This window comes from Tachyglossus aculeatus (genome assembly GCF_015852505.1).
Source record: "Tachyglossus aculeatus isolate mTacAcu1 chromosome 12 unlocalized genomic scaffold, mTacAcu1.pri SUPER_6_unloc_1, whole genome shotgun sequence".
NCBI classification, from domain to species: Eukaryota; Metazoa; Chordata; class Mammalia; order Monotremata; family Tachyglossidae; genus Tachyglossus; species Tachyglossus aculeatus.
In genome coordinates, this window is record NW_024044828.1 from 19966169 (window position 1) to 19986559 (window position 20391).

General features: G+C 47.4%; 1 protein-coding gene across 1 annotated transcript in view; it reads right to left on the bottom strand.

The window, feature by feature from the left end:
• Positions 1–19906, bottom strand: part of CHP1 (calcineurin like EF-hand protein 1) — a 36581-nt gene extending 16675 nt beyond the window's left edge. Inside the window, exon 1 of the mRNA XM_038741174.1 lies at positions 19707–19906. Within this exon, the coding sequence (XP_038597102.1) occupies positions 19707–19773 (67 nt within the window). The 5' untranslated portion in view covers positions 19774–19906. The remainder of the gene's footprint in view (positions 1–19706) is intronic.
• Positions 19907–20391: the final 485 nt, after the last annotated feature.

Consider the following 20391-nt stretch of genomic DNA (forward strand, 5'->3'; position numbering starts at 1 on the left):
ACCCAACAGTGGGCTCACAGTCTAAAAGGGGGAGACAGAGAACAAAACCACACATACTAACAAAATAAAATAAATAGAATAGATAGGTACAAGTAAAATAGAGTAATAAATATGTACAAACATATATACAGGTGCTGTGGGGAAGGGAAGGAGGTAAGATGGGCACTGTACATGCCAGGCACTGTACTAAGCGCTGGGGTGGATACGGTCCCTGACCCACGTGGCGCTCACAGTCTCAATCTCCATTTTGTAGCTGAGGTAACAGGCCCGGAAGTGAAGTGACTTGTCCAAGGTCACACCACCAACAATTACACGCTCCCAAACGCTTTACTGCAGTGCTCTGCATACAGAAGTCGCTCAGTAAAGCATTCGGATTACTGAACGGATTCAATCAAGGGGCCTTCAAGCGAGGGTTTGGAGGAAGAATTTTTTTAGGGAAATGCGGCTAGATTTCAGGTTGCGGCAGGTTCTAAGGTTTCAGGCAGTAGCTCCCAGCTGTGGCCTCAAAACTTTCCAGAGGGTGTGTATTTCCTGGGAATGTGCAAATAAAAACAGGGGCCTCTCCTGCCCCATTGCCCGAATCCCCCCCCTAAAAAAGACGGATGAAATGAAGGGCTTCGCGAATGTAATAAAGTGATTTTTTTTTTTATCAGTTTGATGCTTAATCCTGAGCTGCGGCTTTTAATCGGTGCCCAAGGAAGACTCGGCGGGACACAATACGGGGATTTTTAAAATATATGATCAGGTTCGCCCCTCCAGAGAAGCAGCGTGGCTCAGTGGAGAGAGCCCGGGCTTTGGAGTCAGAGGTCATGGGTTCGAATCCCGGCTCCACCACGTGTCTGCTGTGTGGCCTTGGGCAAGTCACTTCACTTCTCGGAGCCTCAGTGACCTCATCTGTAAAATGGGGGTGATGACTGTGAGCCCCACACGGGACAACCTGATCGCCTTGTATCCACCCCCAGCGCTTAGAACAGTGCTTTGCATATAGTAAGCGCTTAACAAATGCCATCATTATTATTATTATTATTATTAGCAAGGAAAGCAGTGGGGCTTAGTGGAAAGGGCACGGGCTTGGCAGGCAGAGGACGTGGGTTCTAATCCCGGCTCTGCCACTTGTCTGCTGTGTGACCTTGGGCAAGCTACCTTAATAATGGCATTTATTAAGCGCTTACTATGTGCAAAGCACTGTTCTAAGCGCTGGGGAGGTTACAAGGTGATCAGGTTGTCCCATGTCTCTGTGCCTCGGTTCTCTCAGCTGTAAAATGGGAAGGAAGACTGTGAGCCCCACGGGGGACAACCTGATGACTTTGTATAATAATAATAATAATAATGTTGGTATTTGTTAAGCGCTTACTATGGGCAAAGCACTGTTTTAAGTGCTGGGGTAGATACAAGGTAATCAGGTTGTCCCACGAGGGGCTCACAGTCTTCAGCCCCATTTTACAGATGAGGGAACTGAGGCCCAGAGAAGTGAAGTGACTTGCCCCAAGTCACCCAGCTGCCAAGTGGCGGAGCCGGGATTTGAACCCACGGCCTCTGACTCCAAAGCCCGGGCTCTTTCCACTGAGCCACGCTGCTTCCTTGTATCTGCCCCAGTGTTGAAAACGGTGCTTACAGTTGCCAACTTGCACTTCTCAAGCGCTTAGTACAGTGCTCTGCACAGAGTAAGCGCTCAATACGATCGAATGAATGAATGAACGCTTGGCACATGGTAAGTGCTTAACAAATATCATCATCCTTATTATTATTATTATTTGTTCTCTTTTAGACTATGAGCCCACTGTTGGGTAGGGACTGTCTCTAGATGTTGCCAACTTGGACTTCCCAAGTGCTAAGTACAGTGCTCTGCACCCAGTAAGCGCTCAATAAATACGATTGATTGATTGATTATTAGAGGTTTTATCACTAAGGTGAAGCAGCGTGGCTCAGTGGAAAGAGCCCGGGCTTTGGAGTCAGAGGTCAGGGGTTCAAATCCCGGCTCTGCCGCTTGTCAGCTGGGTGACTTGGGGCAAGTCACTTCCCTTCTCTGGACCTCTGTTACCTCATCTGGAAAATGGGGATGAAGACTGTGAGCCCCCCTACCGTGGGACAACCTGATCACCTTGTAACCTCCCCAGCGCTTAGAGCAGTGCTTTGCACATAGTAAGCGCTTAATAAATGCCATTATTATTACTATTATTATTACCTCTGGGACACTTCTAGACTGTGAGCCCATTGCTGGGTAGGGACCGTCTTTATATGTTGACCACTTGTACTTCCCAAGCGCTTAGTCCAGTGCTCTGCACACAGTAAGCGCTCAATAAATACTAATGAATGAATGAATGAATGAACTAGAGCCACAAGAATCAGCGTGGCTCAGTGGAAAGAGCCCGGGCTTTGGAGTCAGAGGTCATGGGTTCGAATCCCGGCTCCACCAATTGTCAGCTGTGTGACTTTGGGCAAGTCACTTAACCTCTCTGTGCCTCAGTGACCTCATCTGTAAAATGGGGATTAAGACTGTGAGCCCCACGTGGGACAACCTGAGAACCTTGTAACCTCCCCAGTGCTTAGAACAGTGCTTTGCACATAGTAAGCGCTGAATAAATGCTATTAAAAAAAAAAAAATCTGCTTCCGACCACTCCTTTGGGGACTGGGTAAACTCCACTCTTCTCGGGGTTAAGAGCGGCGATCTCGGAGCAGAGTTCAACTTTCAGAGGGCGTCAGCTGATCTGACCCAGCCCGGGGCCTGCCAAGGCCTGAAACCTCTGTCCACGCCGGACGATGCCCGGAACCAGCGCCAACTGGGTCACCGGGCAACAGCTCGGTCGCCGATCCCATCATCATCATCATCAATCATCATCAATCGTATTTATTGAGCGCTTACTGTGTGCAGAGCACTGTACTAAGCACTTGGGAAGTACAAATGGGCAACATAGAGAGACAGTCCCTACCCAACAGTGGGCTCACAGTCTAGAAGGGATAATAATGGCATTTATTATCCCCCCGTCTTACCTCCTTCCCTTCCCCACACCACCTGTATATATGTATATTTGTTTGTACATATTTATTACTCTATTTATTTTACTTGTACATATCCATTCTATTTATTTTATTAATATGTTTGGTTTTGTTCTCTGTCTCTCCCTTCTAGACTGTGAGCCCACTGTTGGGTAGGGACTGTTTCTATATGTTGCCAAGTTGTACTTCCCAAGCGCTTAGTACAGTGCTCTGCAAATAGTAAGCGCTCAATACGATTGATTGATTAGCTTGTATCTACCCCATATAAATACTTAACAAATACCATAAAAGTAAATAAATAAAGCTCCTAGAGGGACCCGGAGGTAGTAAAATATGTGAATTAACCTCTTTTATTCCTCCCTTAGCATAGAGGAGCAACGTGGCTCAGTGGAAAGAGCACGGGATGGGAGTCAGACGTCGTGGGTTCGATTCCCGGCTCCGCCGCTTGTCAGCTGTGTGACCTTGGGCAAGCCACTTACCTTCTCCATGCCTCAGTTCCCTCATCTGTAAAATGGGGATTAAGACTGTAAACCCCACGTGGGGCCACCTGATCACCTTGTATCCCCCAGGGCTTAGAACAGCGCTTTGCACATAGTAACCACTTAACAACTACCATTATTATTATTATTATTATTCCTAACCTGCACATAGTAAGCACTTAATAACTACCATTATTATTATTATTATTCCTCACCTGCACATAGTAAGCACTTAAATACCATTATTATTATTATTATTCCTCACCTGGGGCAAGAAGGCCAGTGACTATTATTATAACAGCCTGAAAAGAGCTCCACTCCAGGACATAGCTTAGCCGAGAAGGTTGCCCAACTTGCAAGATTAGTAGCCAAAGGGCAAGCTCCCAAGCCTCGGGTGACCTTCTACCCGAATGAGTAATGCGATTTTTCAGGGGTTCAAGTTCACGAGGAGGGGGCAAAGGTAGATGTGGATTTTAGACTGTGAGCCCACTGTTGGGTAGGGACTGTCTCTACATGTTGCCAATTTGTACTTTCCAAGCGCTTAGTACAGTGCTCTGCACACAGTAAGCGCTCAATAAATACGATTGATGATGATGATGCCACCGATCGATCCAGAGTTACTGCATTAAAACCAATTATACTTCCCGGCAACTGGATGCTTCCCTCCATTTTCTCTTCCCAGCTGAGGTGCAGCGTGGCCTGATGGAAAGGGCCCGGGGCCCCGAGAGTCAGAGGACTTGGGTTCTAATCCCGGCCCTGCCACGGACTTGCTGTGTGATCTCAGGCAAGTCATTTCGCCTCCCTGGGCCTCCTCTGCAAAAATGGGGATTCGACACCCGTTCTCCCTCCTGCTTAGATCGTGAGCCTCATGTGGGACCTGGTTATCGTAAAAATAATAATAATTATCAATCAATCGTATTTATTGAGCGCTTACTGTGTGCAGACCACTGTACTAAGCGCTTGGAAAGTACAAGCTGGCAACGTATAGAGACAGTCCCTACCCAACAGTGGGCTCACAGTCTAGAAGAATTATGGTATTTATTAAGCGCTGTACTAAGCGCCGAGGTGGAGACAAGCAAATCGGGTTGGACACAGTCCCCGTCCCACGTGGGGCTCACAGTCTCAATCCTCATTTTCCAGATGAGGTAACTGAGGCCCAGAGAAGTGAAGCGACTTGCCCAAGGTCACACAGCAGACCGGTGGCGGAGCCGGGATTAGAACCCCTGACCTCCTAACTCCTAACTCTACCCACTACACCATGCTGCTTCTCTACCGCTTGCAATCAATCAATCGTATTTATTGAGCGCTTACTGTGTGCAGAGCACTGGACTAAGCGCTTGGGAAGTCCAAGTTGGCAACACATAGAGACATTCCCTACCCAACAGTGGGCTCACAGTCTAAAAGAACTACCTCAGCAACTACCTCAGCGCTTAGTACAGTGCTTGGCACGCAGGAAGTGCTTTAATACCACAATTATTATCTCTCTTGTAATCATCATCATCATCATCAATCCTATTAATTGAGCGCTAACTGTGTGCAGAGCACTGGACTAAGCGCTTGGGAAGTCCAAGTTGGCAACATAGAGAGACAGTCCCTACCCAACATTCATTCATTCATTCATTCGTATTTATTGAGCGCTTACTATGTGCAAAGCACTGTTCTAAGCGCTGGGGGGGATACAAGGGGATCAGGTTGTCCCACGTGGGGCTCACAGTCTTAATCCCCATTTTACAGATGAGGTAACTGAGGCCCAGAGAAGTGAAGTGACTTGCCCAAAGTCACACGGCTGACAATTGGCAGAGCCAGGATTCAAACCCATGACCTCTGAATCCAAAGCCCGTGCTCTTCCCACTGAGCCACGCCGCTTCTCTACCTCAGTGCTTAGTACAGTGCTTGGCACGCAGTAAGTGCTTTAATACCACAATTATCTCTCCTGTAATCATAATAATGGTATCTTTTACACGCTTACTATGTGGTGCTGTTCTAAGAGCTGGGGTAGATAAGAGATAACTTTATTAGGTTGGAATCTTTTTTCCCCCTCTCCCCTTTCCCTGACTTCTGTTCAGACTTTCCCTCTCTCTCCTCATCTTTCTCCACTCATTTATTCCTTTCATTTCCTTCTCGCTCTAGGGTTTCTCTCCTCCTCCACTCCTCTTTCTTTTCCCAGAACCCTTTGTCCCCATTTCTCTTCCGTTCCTTCCATTGTCTCGCAGCCTCCTCTGGCCCCCTCGTCCCCCTCTCCACCCCCCCATCTTCCCTCCTTCCCTTCCCCACAGCACCTGTATATATGTATAGATGTTTGTACAGATTTATTACTCTATTTATTTATTTATTTTACCTGTACATATCTGTTCTATTTATTTTATTTTGTTAGTATGTTTGGTTTTGTTCTCTGTCTCCCCCTTTTAGACTGTGAGCCCACTGTTGGGTAGGGACCGCCTCTATATGTTGCCAACTTGGACTTCCCAAGCGCTTAGTACAGTGCTCTGCACACAGTAAGCGCTCAATAAATACGATTGATTGATTGATTGGCCCTCTTCCCATCTCTCTCTGCCTGTCCACCTCCTCATCCCCCTTCTTTCCTTTCTAGTTTTCCCTTTCTGCTAGTCTTCCTCTTTTTCTTCCACCCATTTCTGCCCGGCCTCTGTCCCTGCTCATCCCCCCTCATTTATTCATTCAATCGCATTTACTGAGCGCCTATTTTTTTTATAATGGCATTTACTAAGCGCTTACTATGTGCAAAGCACTGTTCTAAGCGCTGGGGAGGATACAAGGTGATCAGGTTGTCCCACATGGGGCTCACAGTCTTAATCCCCATTTTACAGATGAGGGAACTGAGGCCTAGAGAAGTTAAGTGACTTGCCCACGTCACACAGCTGACAATTGGTGGAGTCGGGACTTGAACCCATGACCTCACCATCATCAATCGCATTTATTGAGCGCTTACTGTGTGCAGAGCACTGTACTAAGCGCTTGGGAAGTACAAGTTGGCAACATAACCAACCTCTGACCTCTGACTCCAATGCCCATGCTCTTTCCACTGAGCCATCCTGCTTCTCCTATTCATTCATTCATTCAATCGTATTTATTGAACGCTTACTGTGTGCAGAGCACTGTACTAAGCGCTTGGGAAGTACAAGCACAGTGCTTTGCACATTTTAAGCGCCTAATAAATGCCATCGTATTATTACAAGTTGGCAACATATAGAGACAGTCCCTACCCAACAGTGGGCTCACAGTCTAGAAGGGGGAGACAGAGAACAAAACAAAACATGTTAACAAAATAAAATAATTAGAATAAATACGTACAAATAAAATAGAGTAATAAATACATACAAACATATATACAGGTATGTAGCGTACTGTACTAAGAGCTCGGGAGTGTACAAAAACAAACACAGTGCCTGCCCACCACGAGCTAGTCTGTAGATGTCTAGCAATCACCACCAGAACTCTACTGGAAGGGTGGGGAGGGGGGAAAAATGTGGAGAATAATAATAAAAATGGCATTTATTAAGCGCTTACTATGTGCAAAGCACTGTTCTAAGCGTTGGGGAGGTTACAACGTGATCCGGTTGTCCCACGGGGGGCTCACAGTCTTCATCGCCATTTTACAGATGAGGGAACTGAGGCCCAGAGAAATGACTTGCCCCAAGTCACCCAGATGACAACTGGCGGAGCCGGGATTTGAACCCATGACCTCTGACTCCAAAGCCCGGGCTCTTTCCACTGAGCCACGCTGAGGGGTGCCCCTCCGCTGCCCTGCATTCCAGAGCCAAACTTCCGTCCACGTGTTGGGAAAAAAAAATGGGGCAGGTCCTCAGGAACGAACGTGTGATCCTGCTGTGATTTTATATAAATATAGGCTAGCACTTCCGTGGTGTTCTCGAAATAACACGATTGACGTTTCAAAGGCCACTCGAATACACGACGGTATTTGTTAAGCGCTTACTATGTGCCAGGCATTGTACTAAGCGCTGCGGGTTGGGGGTGGGGGGGGATTGCAAGCCAATCAAGTTGGACACAGTCCCTGTCCCACGTGGGGCTCACGGTCTCCATCCCCACTTTACCGATGAGATAACTGAGGCCCAGAGAAGTGAAGTTACTTGGCCAGGGTCACACGGCAGAGAAGTGGCGGAGCCGGGATTCGAACCCAAGACCTTCTAACTCCCAGGCCACTAGGCCACACTGCTTATAGACTGGCTGTTGTCCCTGCTCTTCAGACCCTAAGCTCCACTAGTGTCTTAGTACAGCGCTCAGCCCACAGAAAACCTGTAAATAATAATAATAATAATAATAATAATTAATAATAATAATAATGATGGCATTTGTTAAGCGCTTACTATGTGCAAAGCACTGTTCTAAGCGCTGGGGGGGACGCAAGGTGATCGAGTTGTCCCACGTGGGGCTCACAGTCTTCATCCCCATTTTACAGATGAGGGAACTGAGGCTCGGAGAAGTGAAGTGACTTGCCCAGGGTCACACAGCAGACGTGGAGGAGCTGGGATTCGAACCCATGACCTCTGACTCCAAAGCCCGGGCTCTTTCCACTGAGCCGCGCTGCTTCTCTAGTACAATACTAGTATTATTGCCAATTGCAATAGTACTATTGCCAACAATAGTGTTGCCAATTTGTACTTCCCAAGCGCTTAGTACAGTGCTCTGCACATAGTAAGCGCTCAATAAATACGATTGATTGATTGATTATTCTTAATTTTGATCACTGCCGCTATTTCCCACGGAAGAGCCTCCTCCCTTTTTCCAAAGGCGACGCTCGTTAGGTCAGATTTTAATTCACTTAAACGAAATGAGTTCGCCCAGCCCCGGGAATATCCCAAATTAGTTTTCGTCACCTCCTCCACACCGCCCAATATTGGGTAGGGACCGTCTCTATATGTTGCCAACTTGGACTTCCCAAGCGCTTAGTCCAGTGCTCTGCACACAGTCAGCGCTCAATAAATACGATTGATTGATTGAAAAGGAGCTCCAGGAGGCGTTTCCTATTTTCAAGGCCAACTCTGCGGCGTTACGTATCTGTAATTTGATTTATTTATACTAATTCCAGGCTCCCCCTCTAGACTGTAAGCTTGTTACAGGCAGGGAATGTGTCCGTTAGGTTGGTCCAGTGTGCTCTCCCAAGCGCTTAGGACGGGGCGGCTCTGCGCACGGTAAGCGCTCAACCAATATAACTGCCATATTATAATCATCATCATCAATCGTATTTATTGAGCGCTTACTATGTGCAGAGCACTGTACTAAGCGCTCGGGAAGTACAAATTGGCAACATATAGAGACAGTCCCTACCCAACATTGGGCTCACAGTCTAAAAGGGGGAGACAGAGAACAAATTTATTTATTTAAAATATTATACTTTCCTAGGCTCTCAGTAGAGCTCCCTGCACACAGCAGCCACTTAAAAATGGGATTTAAGTGCTATTCATTCATTCAATCGTATTTATTGAGCGCTTACTAAGCGCTTGGGAAGTACAAGGTGGAGTAAGCGCTCAATAAATATGATTGAATGAATGAATGAACATATAGAGACGGTCCCTACGCAACAGCGGGCTCACGGGCTAGAAGGGGGAGACCGACAACAAAACCAAACATATGAACAAAATTAAATAGAATAAATATGTGCAAGTAAAATAAACAGAGTAATAAATATGTACAAACATATATACATAGTGACTTGAATATAGATAGCACACCCCTCTAAATGTTGATCACAACCAAAAATTTGGTAACCCAGTTTTCTGGATGTGCATATGCTAGGTATCTAAGCATGGGGACTTTCCTTTTTTCAGAGCAGTAGTTGCCCCCAAAAATCAATCAATTAATCAATGGTATTTATAGTAATGACCTCCTTCCCTTCCCCACAGCACCTGTATATATGTATATATGTTTGTACGTATTTATTACTCTATTTATTTATTTTACTTGTACATATCTAGTCTATTTATTTTATTTTGTTAGTATGTTTGGTTTTGTTCTCTGTCTCCCCCCTTTTAGACTGTGAGCCCACTGTTGGGTAGGGACTGTCTCTATATGTTGCCAATTTGTACTTCCCAAGCGCTTAGTACAGTGCTCTGCACACAGTAAGCGCTCAATAAATATGATTGATGAAGAATGGCATGTATTAAGCGGCTACTATGTGCCAAGCACTGTTATAAGCGCTTGGGAGGTTACAAGCAGCGTGGCTCAGTCGAAAGAGCCCGGGCTTGGGAGTCGGAGGTTGTGGGTTCAAATCCCGGCTCCGCCACTTACCAGCTGTGTGACTTTGGGCAAGTCACTTCACTTCTCTGGGCCTCAGTTCCCTCGTCTGGAAAATGGGATGAAGACTGTGAGCCCCCCACGTGGGACAACCTGATCGCCTTGTAACCTCCCCGGTGCTTAGAACAGTGCTTGGCACAAAGTAAGCGTGAAAGAGCCCAGGCTTTGGAGTCAGAGGTCATGGGTTCAAATCCCAGCTCCACCACATGTCTGCTGTGTGACCTTGGGCAAGCCACTTAACTTCTCTGAGCCTCAGTTCCCTCATCTGTAAAACGGGGATTAAGACTGTGAGCCCCACGTGGGACAACCTGATCACCTTGTATCCTCCCAGCGCTTAGAACAGTGCTTTCCACATAGTAAGTGCTTAATAAATGCCATCATTACTATTCTTATTATTATTAATAAATGCCATTATTATTATTATTGTTGTTGTTATTATTATTATTATCAGGTTGTCCCACATGGGGCTCGCAGTCTAATATCCATTTCACTATGTGCTATGGGATTTCGAGGGGGGGAACCTCGATTTCACCTTAAGGAGAAATGTCCCGTTAAAGACCCCTATTAAAAAGATCGAGCAGATCGACACAACCCAGCGCTTAGCACATAGTCGGCGCTGAACAAAAACCATCATCATCTACACAACGCACCCCACCCTAAAATGCGGGGCCGGGAGTGAGTAATAGTAATATTGCCTCTAATCTTTTCACCTTTCCCCCACCGAAAGAGGCCTCCAATACGGCCGGAATACACTTTCACCGCGAAATGTTGGCCTGACTGGCCCAAAACCAACTTTCGGATTCACCCGAAGAGTACACTTTTTTTTTTTCCTGGATAAATGATTTTTAAGCGCTTACTATGTGCCAGGCACTGTACTAAGCGCTGAGGTAGATACAAGCTGGTCAAGTTGGACACAATCCCAGTCCCATATGGGGCTCACAGTCTTAATCCCCTTTTGACTGATGAGGGAAGGCCGGGCACTGTAGTAAGCGCTGAGGAGAAGCAGCGTGGCTCGGTGGAAAGAGCCCGGGCTTTGGAGTGGGAGGTCATGGGTTCAAATCCCGGCTCCACCACATGTCTGCTGTGTGACCTTGGGCAAGTCACTTAACTTCTCTGAGCCTGTTACCTCATCTGTAAAATGGGGATGAAGACTGTGAGCCCCACGTGGGACAACCTGATCACCTTGTATCCACCCCAGCGCTTAGAACAGTGCTTTGCACATAGTAAGCACTTAATAAATGCCATTATTATTATTATTATTATACAAGCTGGTCAAGTTGGACACAGTCCCAGTCCCATATGGGGCTCACAGTCTTAATCCCCATTTGACAGATGAGGGAAGGCCAGGCACTGTACTAAGCGCTGAGGAGAAGCAGCGTGGCTCGGTGGAAAGAGCCCGGGCTTTGGAGTCGGAGGTCATGGGTTCAAATCCCGGCTCCACCACATGTCTGCTGTGTGACCTTGGGTAAGTCACTTAGCTTCTCTGAGCCTGTTACCTCATCTGTAAAATGGGGATTAAGACTGTGAGCCCCATGTGGGACAACCTGATCACCTTGTATCCACCCCAGTGCTTAGAACAGTGCTTTGCACGTAGTAAGCGCTTAATAAATGCCATCATTATTATTATTATTATACAAGCTGGTCAAGTTGGACACAGTCCCAGTCCCATATGGGGCTCACAGTCTTAACCCCCATTTGACAGATGAGGGAAGGCCGGGCACTGTACTAAGCGCTGAGGAGAAGCAGCGTGGCTCGGTGGAAAGAGCCCGGGCTTTGGAGTCGGAGGTCATGGGTTCAAATCCCGGCTCCACCACATGTCTGCTGTGTGACCTTGGGCAAGTCACTTAACTTCTCTGAGCCTGTTACCTCATCTGTAAAATGGGGATGAAGACTGTGAGCCCCACGTGGGACAGCCTGATCACCTTGTATCCACCCCAGCGCTTAGAACAGTGCTTTGCACATAGTAAGCGCTTAATAAATGCCATCATTATTATTATTATTATTATACAAGCTGGTCAAGTTGGACACAGTCCCAGTCCCACATGGGGCTCACAGTCTTATCCCCATTTGCAGATGAGGGAAGTGAGGCAGGGAGTGAAGTGACTTACCCAAGGTCACACAGCGGACAGGTGGCGGAACCAGGATTAGAACCCAGGTCCTCTAACTCCCAGGCCTGGGCTATTTCTACTAAGCCGCACTGCTCCTTCCACCCGTACCTGCCTTGGTTGGCGATCAAGGTGGAGGATTGAAACAATTCTTCTCCAACTGAGGATGGGAGGAAGGGGAAGGGAGCAGCAGCATGGCCTAGTGGAAAGAGTTCGGGCCTGGGTTCTAATCCCACCCCTGCCACTCGCCTGCTGTTTGACCTTGGGCAAGTCACTTCACTGTGCCTCAGTTTCCTCATCTGGACAGTGAGGCTTCAACACCCCTTCTCCCCGCTCTGCACACAGTAAGCACTTAATACGATTAATAATAATAATAATAATATAATGACAGCATTTATTAAGTGCTTACTATGTGTAAAGCACTGTTCTAAGCACTGGGGAGGATACAAGGTGATCAGGTTGTCCCACGGGGGGCTCACGGTCTTCATCCCCATTTTCCAGATGAGGTCACTGAGGCCCAGAGAAGTGAAGTGACTTGCCCAAAGTAACACAGCTGACAATAATAATAATAATGATAATAATAATAGCATTAAGTGCTTACTATGTGCAAAGCACTGTTCTAAGCACTGGGGAGGATACAAGGTGATCAGGTTGTCCCACGGGGGGCTCACGGTCTTAATCCCCATTTTCCAGATGAGGTCACTGAGGCCCAGAGAAGTGAAGTGACTTGCGAAAAGTAACACAGCTGACAATAATAATAATAATAATAATAGCATTAAGTGCTTACTATGTGCAAAGCACTGTTCTAAGCAATGGTGAGGCTACAAGGTGATCAGGTTGTCCCACGGGGGGCTCACGGTCTTAATCCCCATTTTCCAGATGAGGTCACTGAGGCCCGGAGAAGTGACGTGACTTGCCCAGAGTCACCCAGCTGACAATTGGTGGAGCCGGGATTTGAACCCATGACCTCCGACTCCAAAGCCCGGGCGCTTTCCACTGAGCCACGCTGCTTCTCTTGATTCTTCTCTTAAAGCTTCGAAACGATTGAATTGACTATGGGCCCCGTGTGAGACAGGGACTCTGTCCCCCCTGATTAGCTCACTTAGTACAGTGCTGGCCCATTGTAAGGGCTTAGCAAATATCATTATTATTATTATTATTATTATTTTATTATTAATATTAATATTATTATTACCAGCTCCACCGTCTGTCCTGCTACATTTTTGGAAGGTTGTGTAAGCAGCGTGGCTCAGTATTTTATTTTGTTAGTATGTTTGGTTTTGTTCTCTGTCTCCCCCTTTTAGACTGTGAGCCCACTGTTGGGTAGGGACTGTCTCTAGATGTTGCCACCTTGGACTTCCCAAGCGCTTAGTACAGTGCTCTGCGCACAGTAAGCACTCAATAAATACGATTGATGATGATGAAAGAGCCCGGAATTGGGAGTCAGAGGTCGTGGGTTCTAATCCCGGCTCCGCCACCGATGAGCTGTGTGACTCGGGGCAAGTCACTTGACTTCCTCAGTTCCCTCATCTGTAAAATGGGGATTAAGACTGTGAGCCCCACGTGGGACAACTTGACTACCTAGTATCTCCCCCAGCGCTTAGAACAGTGCTCGGCACATAGTAAGCGCTTAACAAATGCCGTCGTCATCATCACACAGCCCCCAGCATTCTAGCAGGTGTGCACTGTCCTGGCAAAGTGAATTCTGTTGCATCACACTCTCCCAGGTGCGTACTACAGTGCTCTGCCCATACTGAGCGCTCAATACCACCGACTGATCGAACTCAACACCCCCCCGATCAGCTAGTTGCTTCTGCGTTAGCACTAAATGCACCCAACCATCTGAACACCGAAAGCACAAATCCTACACCAGTGTGTTCCAGGGCCCAGCTAATCAATCAATCATATTTATTGAGCGCTTACTGTGTGCAGAGCACTGTACTAAGCGCTTGGGAAGTAAAAGTTGGCAACATATAGAGACAGTCCCTACCCAACAGTGATGATTGAGATTAAATTCCTTTTTTTCCCCCTAAAACTGAGTGGCTTTGACCTCTAGACCTCGGGCTCCTTATGGACACAGACCCTGTCTACCGACTATGTAGTGCTGTTCTCTCCCAAGCGCTTAGTACAGTGCTCTGCACAAACTAAGCACTCAATAAACAGCTGATTGACTGAGATGGGTCTGCAGAGGCCTGGTTCCTGGCACAAATTCACCCCAGGCTATCTGGAAGACACCCAGTCCTCTAACTATTGTTAACCCCTAGGCCAGAAGTCAATTGATTTGCATAGTAAATGAATTTTCGTGGCTTGCAAAGTCAAATGAGCAAATCAATCGTATTTATTGAGCGCTTACTATGTGCAGAGCACTGTACTAAGCGCTTGGGAAGTACAAATTGGCAACATATAGAGACAGTCCCTACCCAACAGTGGGCTCACAGTCTAAAATCACAACTTTCTCTTGAAGTGTAAGCTGAAGGAAATCAGGCAGTCCTATTTACTGAACACTTACTGGGTGCAGAGCGTTGCCCTAAGCGCTTAGGAGAGGACAATACAACAGACTCATTCCCTGCCCACAACGAGCTTGCAGTCTGGAGGGAGAATGGGGGGCGTCCTCCAATAGACCATGATTTCTCTTCAGAGTTGGCCCCGAAATCTAATTCTGCCCATTTATCCCCTTCTAGATAATAATAATAATACTTGTGGTATTTGTTAAGTGCTTACTACGTGCAAAGCACTGTTCATTCATTCATTCAATCGCATTTATTGAGCGCTGACTGTGTGCAGAGCGCTGTTCTAAGCGCTGGGGAGGATACAAGGTGATCAGGTTGTCCCACGTGGGGCTCACAATCTTAATCCCCATTTTACAGGCGAGGTAACTGAGGCACAGAGACGTGAAGTGATTTGCCCCAAGCCACACAGCCGACAAGCGGCAGAGGCGGGATTTGAACCCGTGACCTCTGACTCTTTCCACTGAGCCACGCTGCTTCTCTGATAATAGATGATAGACTCCTTATGGGCAGGGAAAGGTGTCTGCTCATTCCGTGGCACGATGCTCTCCCAAGCGCTTGGTACAGTGCTCTGCACATAGTAAGCGCTCAATAAATACCACTGATTAATAGCACTGGATCAGCTCTGGCTCCGGGAGACCCCGATTCTACACCAGACGAGAATCTACCAGTTTTGGGGAGTGGTTTTTATTTTTTTTTGGCACATTTGGCAATGGTTCTGACAATCTGTTCTTCTGCCATTTCTAGGCAAGCTCCAAAGGGCATGGGGAAGAGGTGGTGTTTAGTTAGGCTGTATTTTTATTTTTATTTATTGTGGCAGGGGAAGAGAAGCGGCACAGCCTGGCGGATACAGCCCCGGCTTGGGACTCAGCAGGACCTGGGTTCTAATTCTGCCCCTGCCCCTTGTCTGCTGTGTGACCTTGGGCAAATCACTTCGCTTCACTGGGCCTCGGTCCCTCATCTGTAAAATGGGGACTAAGACTGCGAACCCCGTGAGGGGCAGGGTCCGCGTCCAACCTATCTTAATAATTAATTCATCATCATCATCATCAATCGTATTTATTGAGCGCTTAATTAATTAATAATAATAAATCTGTTTGCTGCTGCTTAGCTTGGGTCTGCCCCAGCACCTAGCACAGGGCCTGGCACATAGAAAGCGCTTAACAAATACCATTATTATCATTCTCTGCCTCCCCCTTCTAGACTGTGAGCCCACTGTTGGGTAGGGACCGTCCCTATATGCTGCCAACTTGGACTTCCCAAGCGCTTAGTACAGTGCTCTGCACACAGTAAGCGCTCAATAAATACGACTGATTGATTGATTAATATTACTTGACCTAGTGGAGAAGCAGCGTGGCTCAGTGGAAAGAGCCCGGGCTTTGGAGTCTGAAGTCATGGGTTCAAATCCTGGCTCCGCCAACAGTCAGCTGGGTGACTTTGGGCAAGTCACTTCACTTCTCTGCGCCTCAGTGACCTCATCTGGAAAATGGGGATTAAGACCGTGAGCCCCACGTGGGACAACCTGATCACCTTGTAACGTCCCCAGCGCTTAAAACAGTGCTTTGCACATAGTAAGCGCTTAATAATTGCCATTATTCTCATTATTACTATTAAAAGCCCGGGCTTGGGAGTCAGGAGGTCGTGGGTTCAAATCCCGACTCCACTACTTGTCTGCTATGTGATCCTGGGCAAGTCACTTCTCTGTGTTTGTGAAGTGACTTTGGGCAAGTCACTTCACTGTGCCTCAGTGACCTCATCTGGAAAATGGGGATTAAGACTGTGAGCCCCACGTGGGACAACCTGATCACCTTGTAACCTCCCCAGCGCTTAAAACAGTGCTTTGCACATAGTAAGCGCTTAATAAATGCCATTATTATCGTTATTACTATTAAGAGCCCGGGCTTGGGAGTCAGGAGGTCGTGGGTTCAAATCCCTACTCCACTACTTGTCTGCTATGTGACCCTGGGCAAGTCACTTACTTCTCTTTGTTCCCTTGTCTGTAAAATGGGGATGAAAACTGTGAGCCTCATGTGGGGCAGAGACTGTGTCCAACCTCATTACCTTATACCTATCCCAGCGCTCAGAACAGTGCTTGGCACATAGTAGGCGCTTAAACACATACCTCCATCATTATTATTGTCATTATTATTATTAACAAACATAGTAAGAAGAAAAGCAGCATGGCTCAGTGGAAAGAGCCCGGGCTTTGGAGTCAGAAGTTAAGGGTTCAAATCCCGACTCCGCCAACTATCAGCTGTGTGACTTTGGGCAAGTTACTTCACTTCTCTGTGCCTCAGTGACCTCATCTGTAAAATAATAATAATAATAATAATAATAATGACATTTGTTAAACGCTTACTATGTGCAAAGCACTGTTCTAAGCGCTGGCGGGGATACAAGGTGATCAGGTTGTCCCTCGTGGGGCTCACAGTCTTAATCCCCATTTTACAGATGAGGGAACTGAGGCTCAGAGAAATTAAGTGACTTGCCCAAGGTCACACAGCTGACAAGTGGCGGAGCCGGGATTCGAACCCATGGCCTCTGGCTCCCAAACCCGGTCTCTTCCCACTGAGCAACGCTGCTTCTCTAATCTCTAAAATGGGCATTAAGATTGTGAGGCCCCCCGTGGGACAACCTGATCATCTTGTAACCTCCCCGGCGCTTAGAACAGTGCTTTGCACATAATAAGCGCTTAATAAATGCCATCATTAGTATTATTAGTACAATTCAGCAATAAAGAGAGACAGTCTAGAAGTGGGGAGACAGACATCGAAACAGTGCTTTGCACATTGTAAGCACTTAACAAATATCACCTTGCAACCTCCCCGGCGCTTAGAACAGTGCTTTGCACATAGTAAGCGCTTAATAAATGCCATCATTATTATTATTAGTACAATTCAGCAATAAAGAGAGACAGTCTCTGCCCACACCGGCCTGACAGTCTAGAATTGGGGAGACAGACATCAAAACAGTGCTTTGCACATTGTAAGCACTTAAATATCACCTTGCAACCTCCCCAGCGCTTAGAACAGTGCTTTGCACATAGTAAGCGCTTAATAAATGCCATCATTATTATTAGTATTACAATTCAGCAATAAAGAGAGACAGTCTCTGCCCACACCGGGCTGACAGCCTAGAAGTGGGGAGACAGACATCAAAACAGTGCTTTGCACATTGTAAGCACTTAACAAATATCACCTTGCAACCTCACTGGCGCTTAGAACAGTGCTTTGCACATAGTAAGTGCTTAATAAATGCCATCATTATTATTATTAGTACAATTCAGCAATAAAGAGAGACAGTCTGTGCCCACACCGGGCTCACAGTCTAGAAGTGGGGAGACAGACATCAAAACAGTGCTTTCCACATTGTAAGCACTTAACACTTGGCACTTATGTTGCCAACTTGTACTTCCCAAGCGCTTAGTCCAGTGCTCTGCACACAGTAAGCGCTCAATAAATACGACTGATTGATTAACAAATATCACCTTGCAACCTCCCCGGCGCTTAGAACATTCATTCAATCGTATTTATTGAGCGCTTACTGTGAGCAGAGCACTGTACTAAGCGCTTGGGAAGTACAAGTCGGCAACACACAGGGACGGTTCCTACCCAACAGCGGGCTCACAGTCTAGAAAGGGGAGACAGACAGCAAAACAAAACATATTAACAAAATAAAATAAATAGAATAGTAAATATGGACAAGATGATGAGGTTGTCCCACGTGGGGCTCACGGTCTTCATCCCCATTTTACAGATGAGGGAACTGAGGCACAGAGAAGTGAAGTGACTTGCCCAAATAATAATAATAATGACATTTATTAAGCGCTTACTATGTGCAAAGCACTGTTCTAAGCGCTGGGGAGGTTACAAGGTGATCAGGTTATCCCACGGGGGAGGGCTCACAGTCTTAACCCCCATTTTACAGATGAAGGAATCTCATGAGGCCCAGAGAAGTGAAGTGACTTGCCCAAGGTCACACAGCAGGCAATTGGCAGAGCCAGGATTTGAACCCGTGACCTCTGACTCCAAAGCCCGGGCTCTTTCCACTGAGCCACGCTGCTTCCAAAGTCACACAGCTGACAAGTGGCGGAGCCGGGATTATTCATTCATTCAATCGTATTTATTGAGCGCTTACTGTGTGCAGAGCACTGTACTAAGCGCTTGAGAAGTACAAGTTGGCCGCAGATAGAGACGGTCCCTACCCGACGGCGGACTCACAGTCTGGAAGCGGGAGACAGACAGCAAAACAAAACATATTAACAAAATAAAATAAATAGAATAGTAAATATGTACAAGGTGAAGAGGTTGTCCCACGGGGGGCTCGCAGTCTTCATCCCCATTTTACAGATGAGGGAACTGAGGCACAGGGAAGTGAAGTGACTTGCCCAAAGTCACCCAGCTGACAAGTGGAGGAGCCGGGATTATTCATTCATTCATTCAATCGTATTTATTGAGCGCTTACTGCTAAATGCTATCATTATTATTATTATTACTGTGCGCAGAGCACTGGACTAAGCGCTTGGGAAGTCCAAGTTGGCAACATCTAGAGACGGCCCCTACCCGACAGCGGGCTCACAGTCTAGAAGGGGGAGACAGACAACAAAACATATCAACAAAATAAAATAAATAGGTACAAATAGAGTAATAAATACGTACAAACATATATAAAGGAGTGCTTTGCGCATAGTAAGCGCTTATTAAATGCCATTATTATTATTATCATTATTAGTAGTAGGAGGAGATTACTAGTAGTAGTAGGAGAAGCAACGTGGCTCAATGGAAAAGAGCCCGGGCTTTGGAGTCAGAGGTCATGGGTTCAAATCCCGGCTCCGCCAATTGTCAGCTGGGTGACTTTGGGCAAGTCACTTCACTTCTCTGGGCCTCAGTTCCCTCATCTGGAAAATGGGGATGAAGACTGTGAGCCCCCCCGTGGGACAACCTGATCACCCTGTAACCTCCCCAGCGCTTAGAACAGTGCTTTGCACATAGTAAGCGCTTAATAAATGCCATCATTACTATTAGTATATATAATATATATATGTTTGTACATATTTATTACTCTATTTATTTATTTATTTTACTTGTACATATCTATTCTATTTATTTTATTTTGTTATTATGTTTGGTTTTGTTCTCTGTCTCCCCCTTTTAGACTGTGAGCCCACTGTTGGGTAGGGACTGTCTCTAGATGTTGCCAATTTGTACTTCCCAAGCGCTTAGTACAGTGCTCTGCACATAGTAAGCGCTCAATAAATACGATTGATGATGATGATAGTAGTAGTAAACGCCTTGAGCCCTTCCCCAGGGTCACCCCCTCCCAAAAGAACAAGACCCCCCCGACTCACAGCCGGTCTCCTTCTTGATCTCCTCCAGCTCCTCGTCGCGCAGCAGGGTGGAGGCCCGAGACCCCATCTCCAGGGTGGTGCAGGGGTCAAGGGTCAAAGGTCACGGTGCTCTCCCCCAGCCCTGGGAGCCTAGGACTGGCTCCAACCGGCTAATTCCTCTCCTCCTGTAACCCAAGGCCCCGCCCCCAGCCCAGCCCAGCCCAGCCGGGCCGGCCTATGAAGAGCCTCGGCGGCTCGACTCCCCGCCGGGAACTACAACTCCCAGCAGGCCGCGCGCCGGCGCGCCCCGTTCGGGAAAGCCGCGGGGCCGGCGCGCGGCCTGCCGGGAGTTGTAGTCCTTCGGGCCCGGAGGAACGGCCCCGCCCTCACGCGCGCGCATGCGCTCTCTCGCTCGCTCCCTCGCTCGCGCTTTTTTTTAACGAACGAGCGAGCTGATTGGCTCCCGGTCACGTGAGCGGGAGGGCGGGCACGCGGCCCGGCCGTTGGTGTGGGGGCGGGGCCTTCGCACCTCAGCGACCGTTGGGCCTCTCCCATGGTGGCCAACGGTTCTCATTCCCCGTCGCCATCGCCTTCTTCACCCTTCCCATTCCCGTCGCCTTTCTGTTCTCCTCAGCTTCCCCTCAGGTTGTTTTCCCTCAGTGGCATCTCGTTTTGACCCTTCAAGGGGCCTGAGGGACCCCTGTGG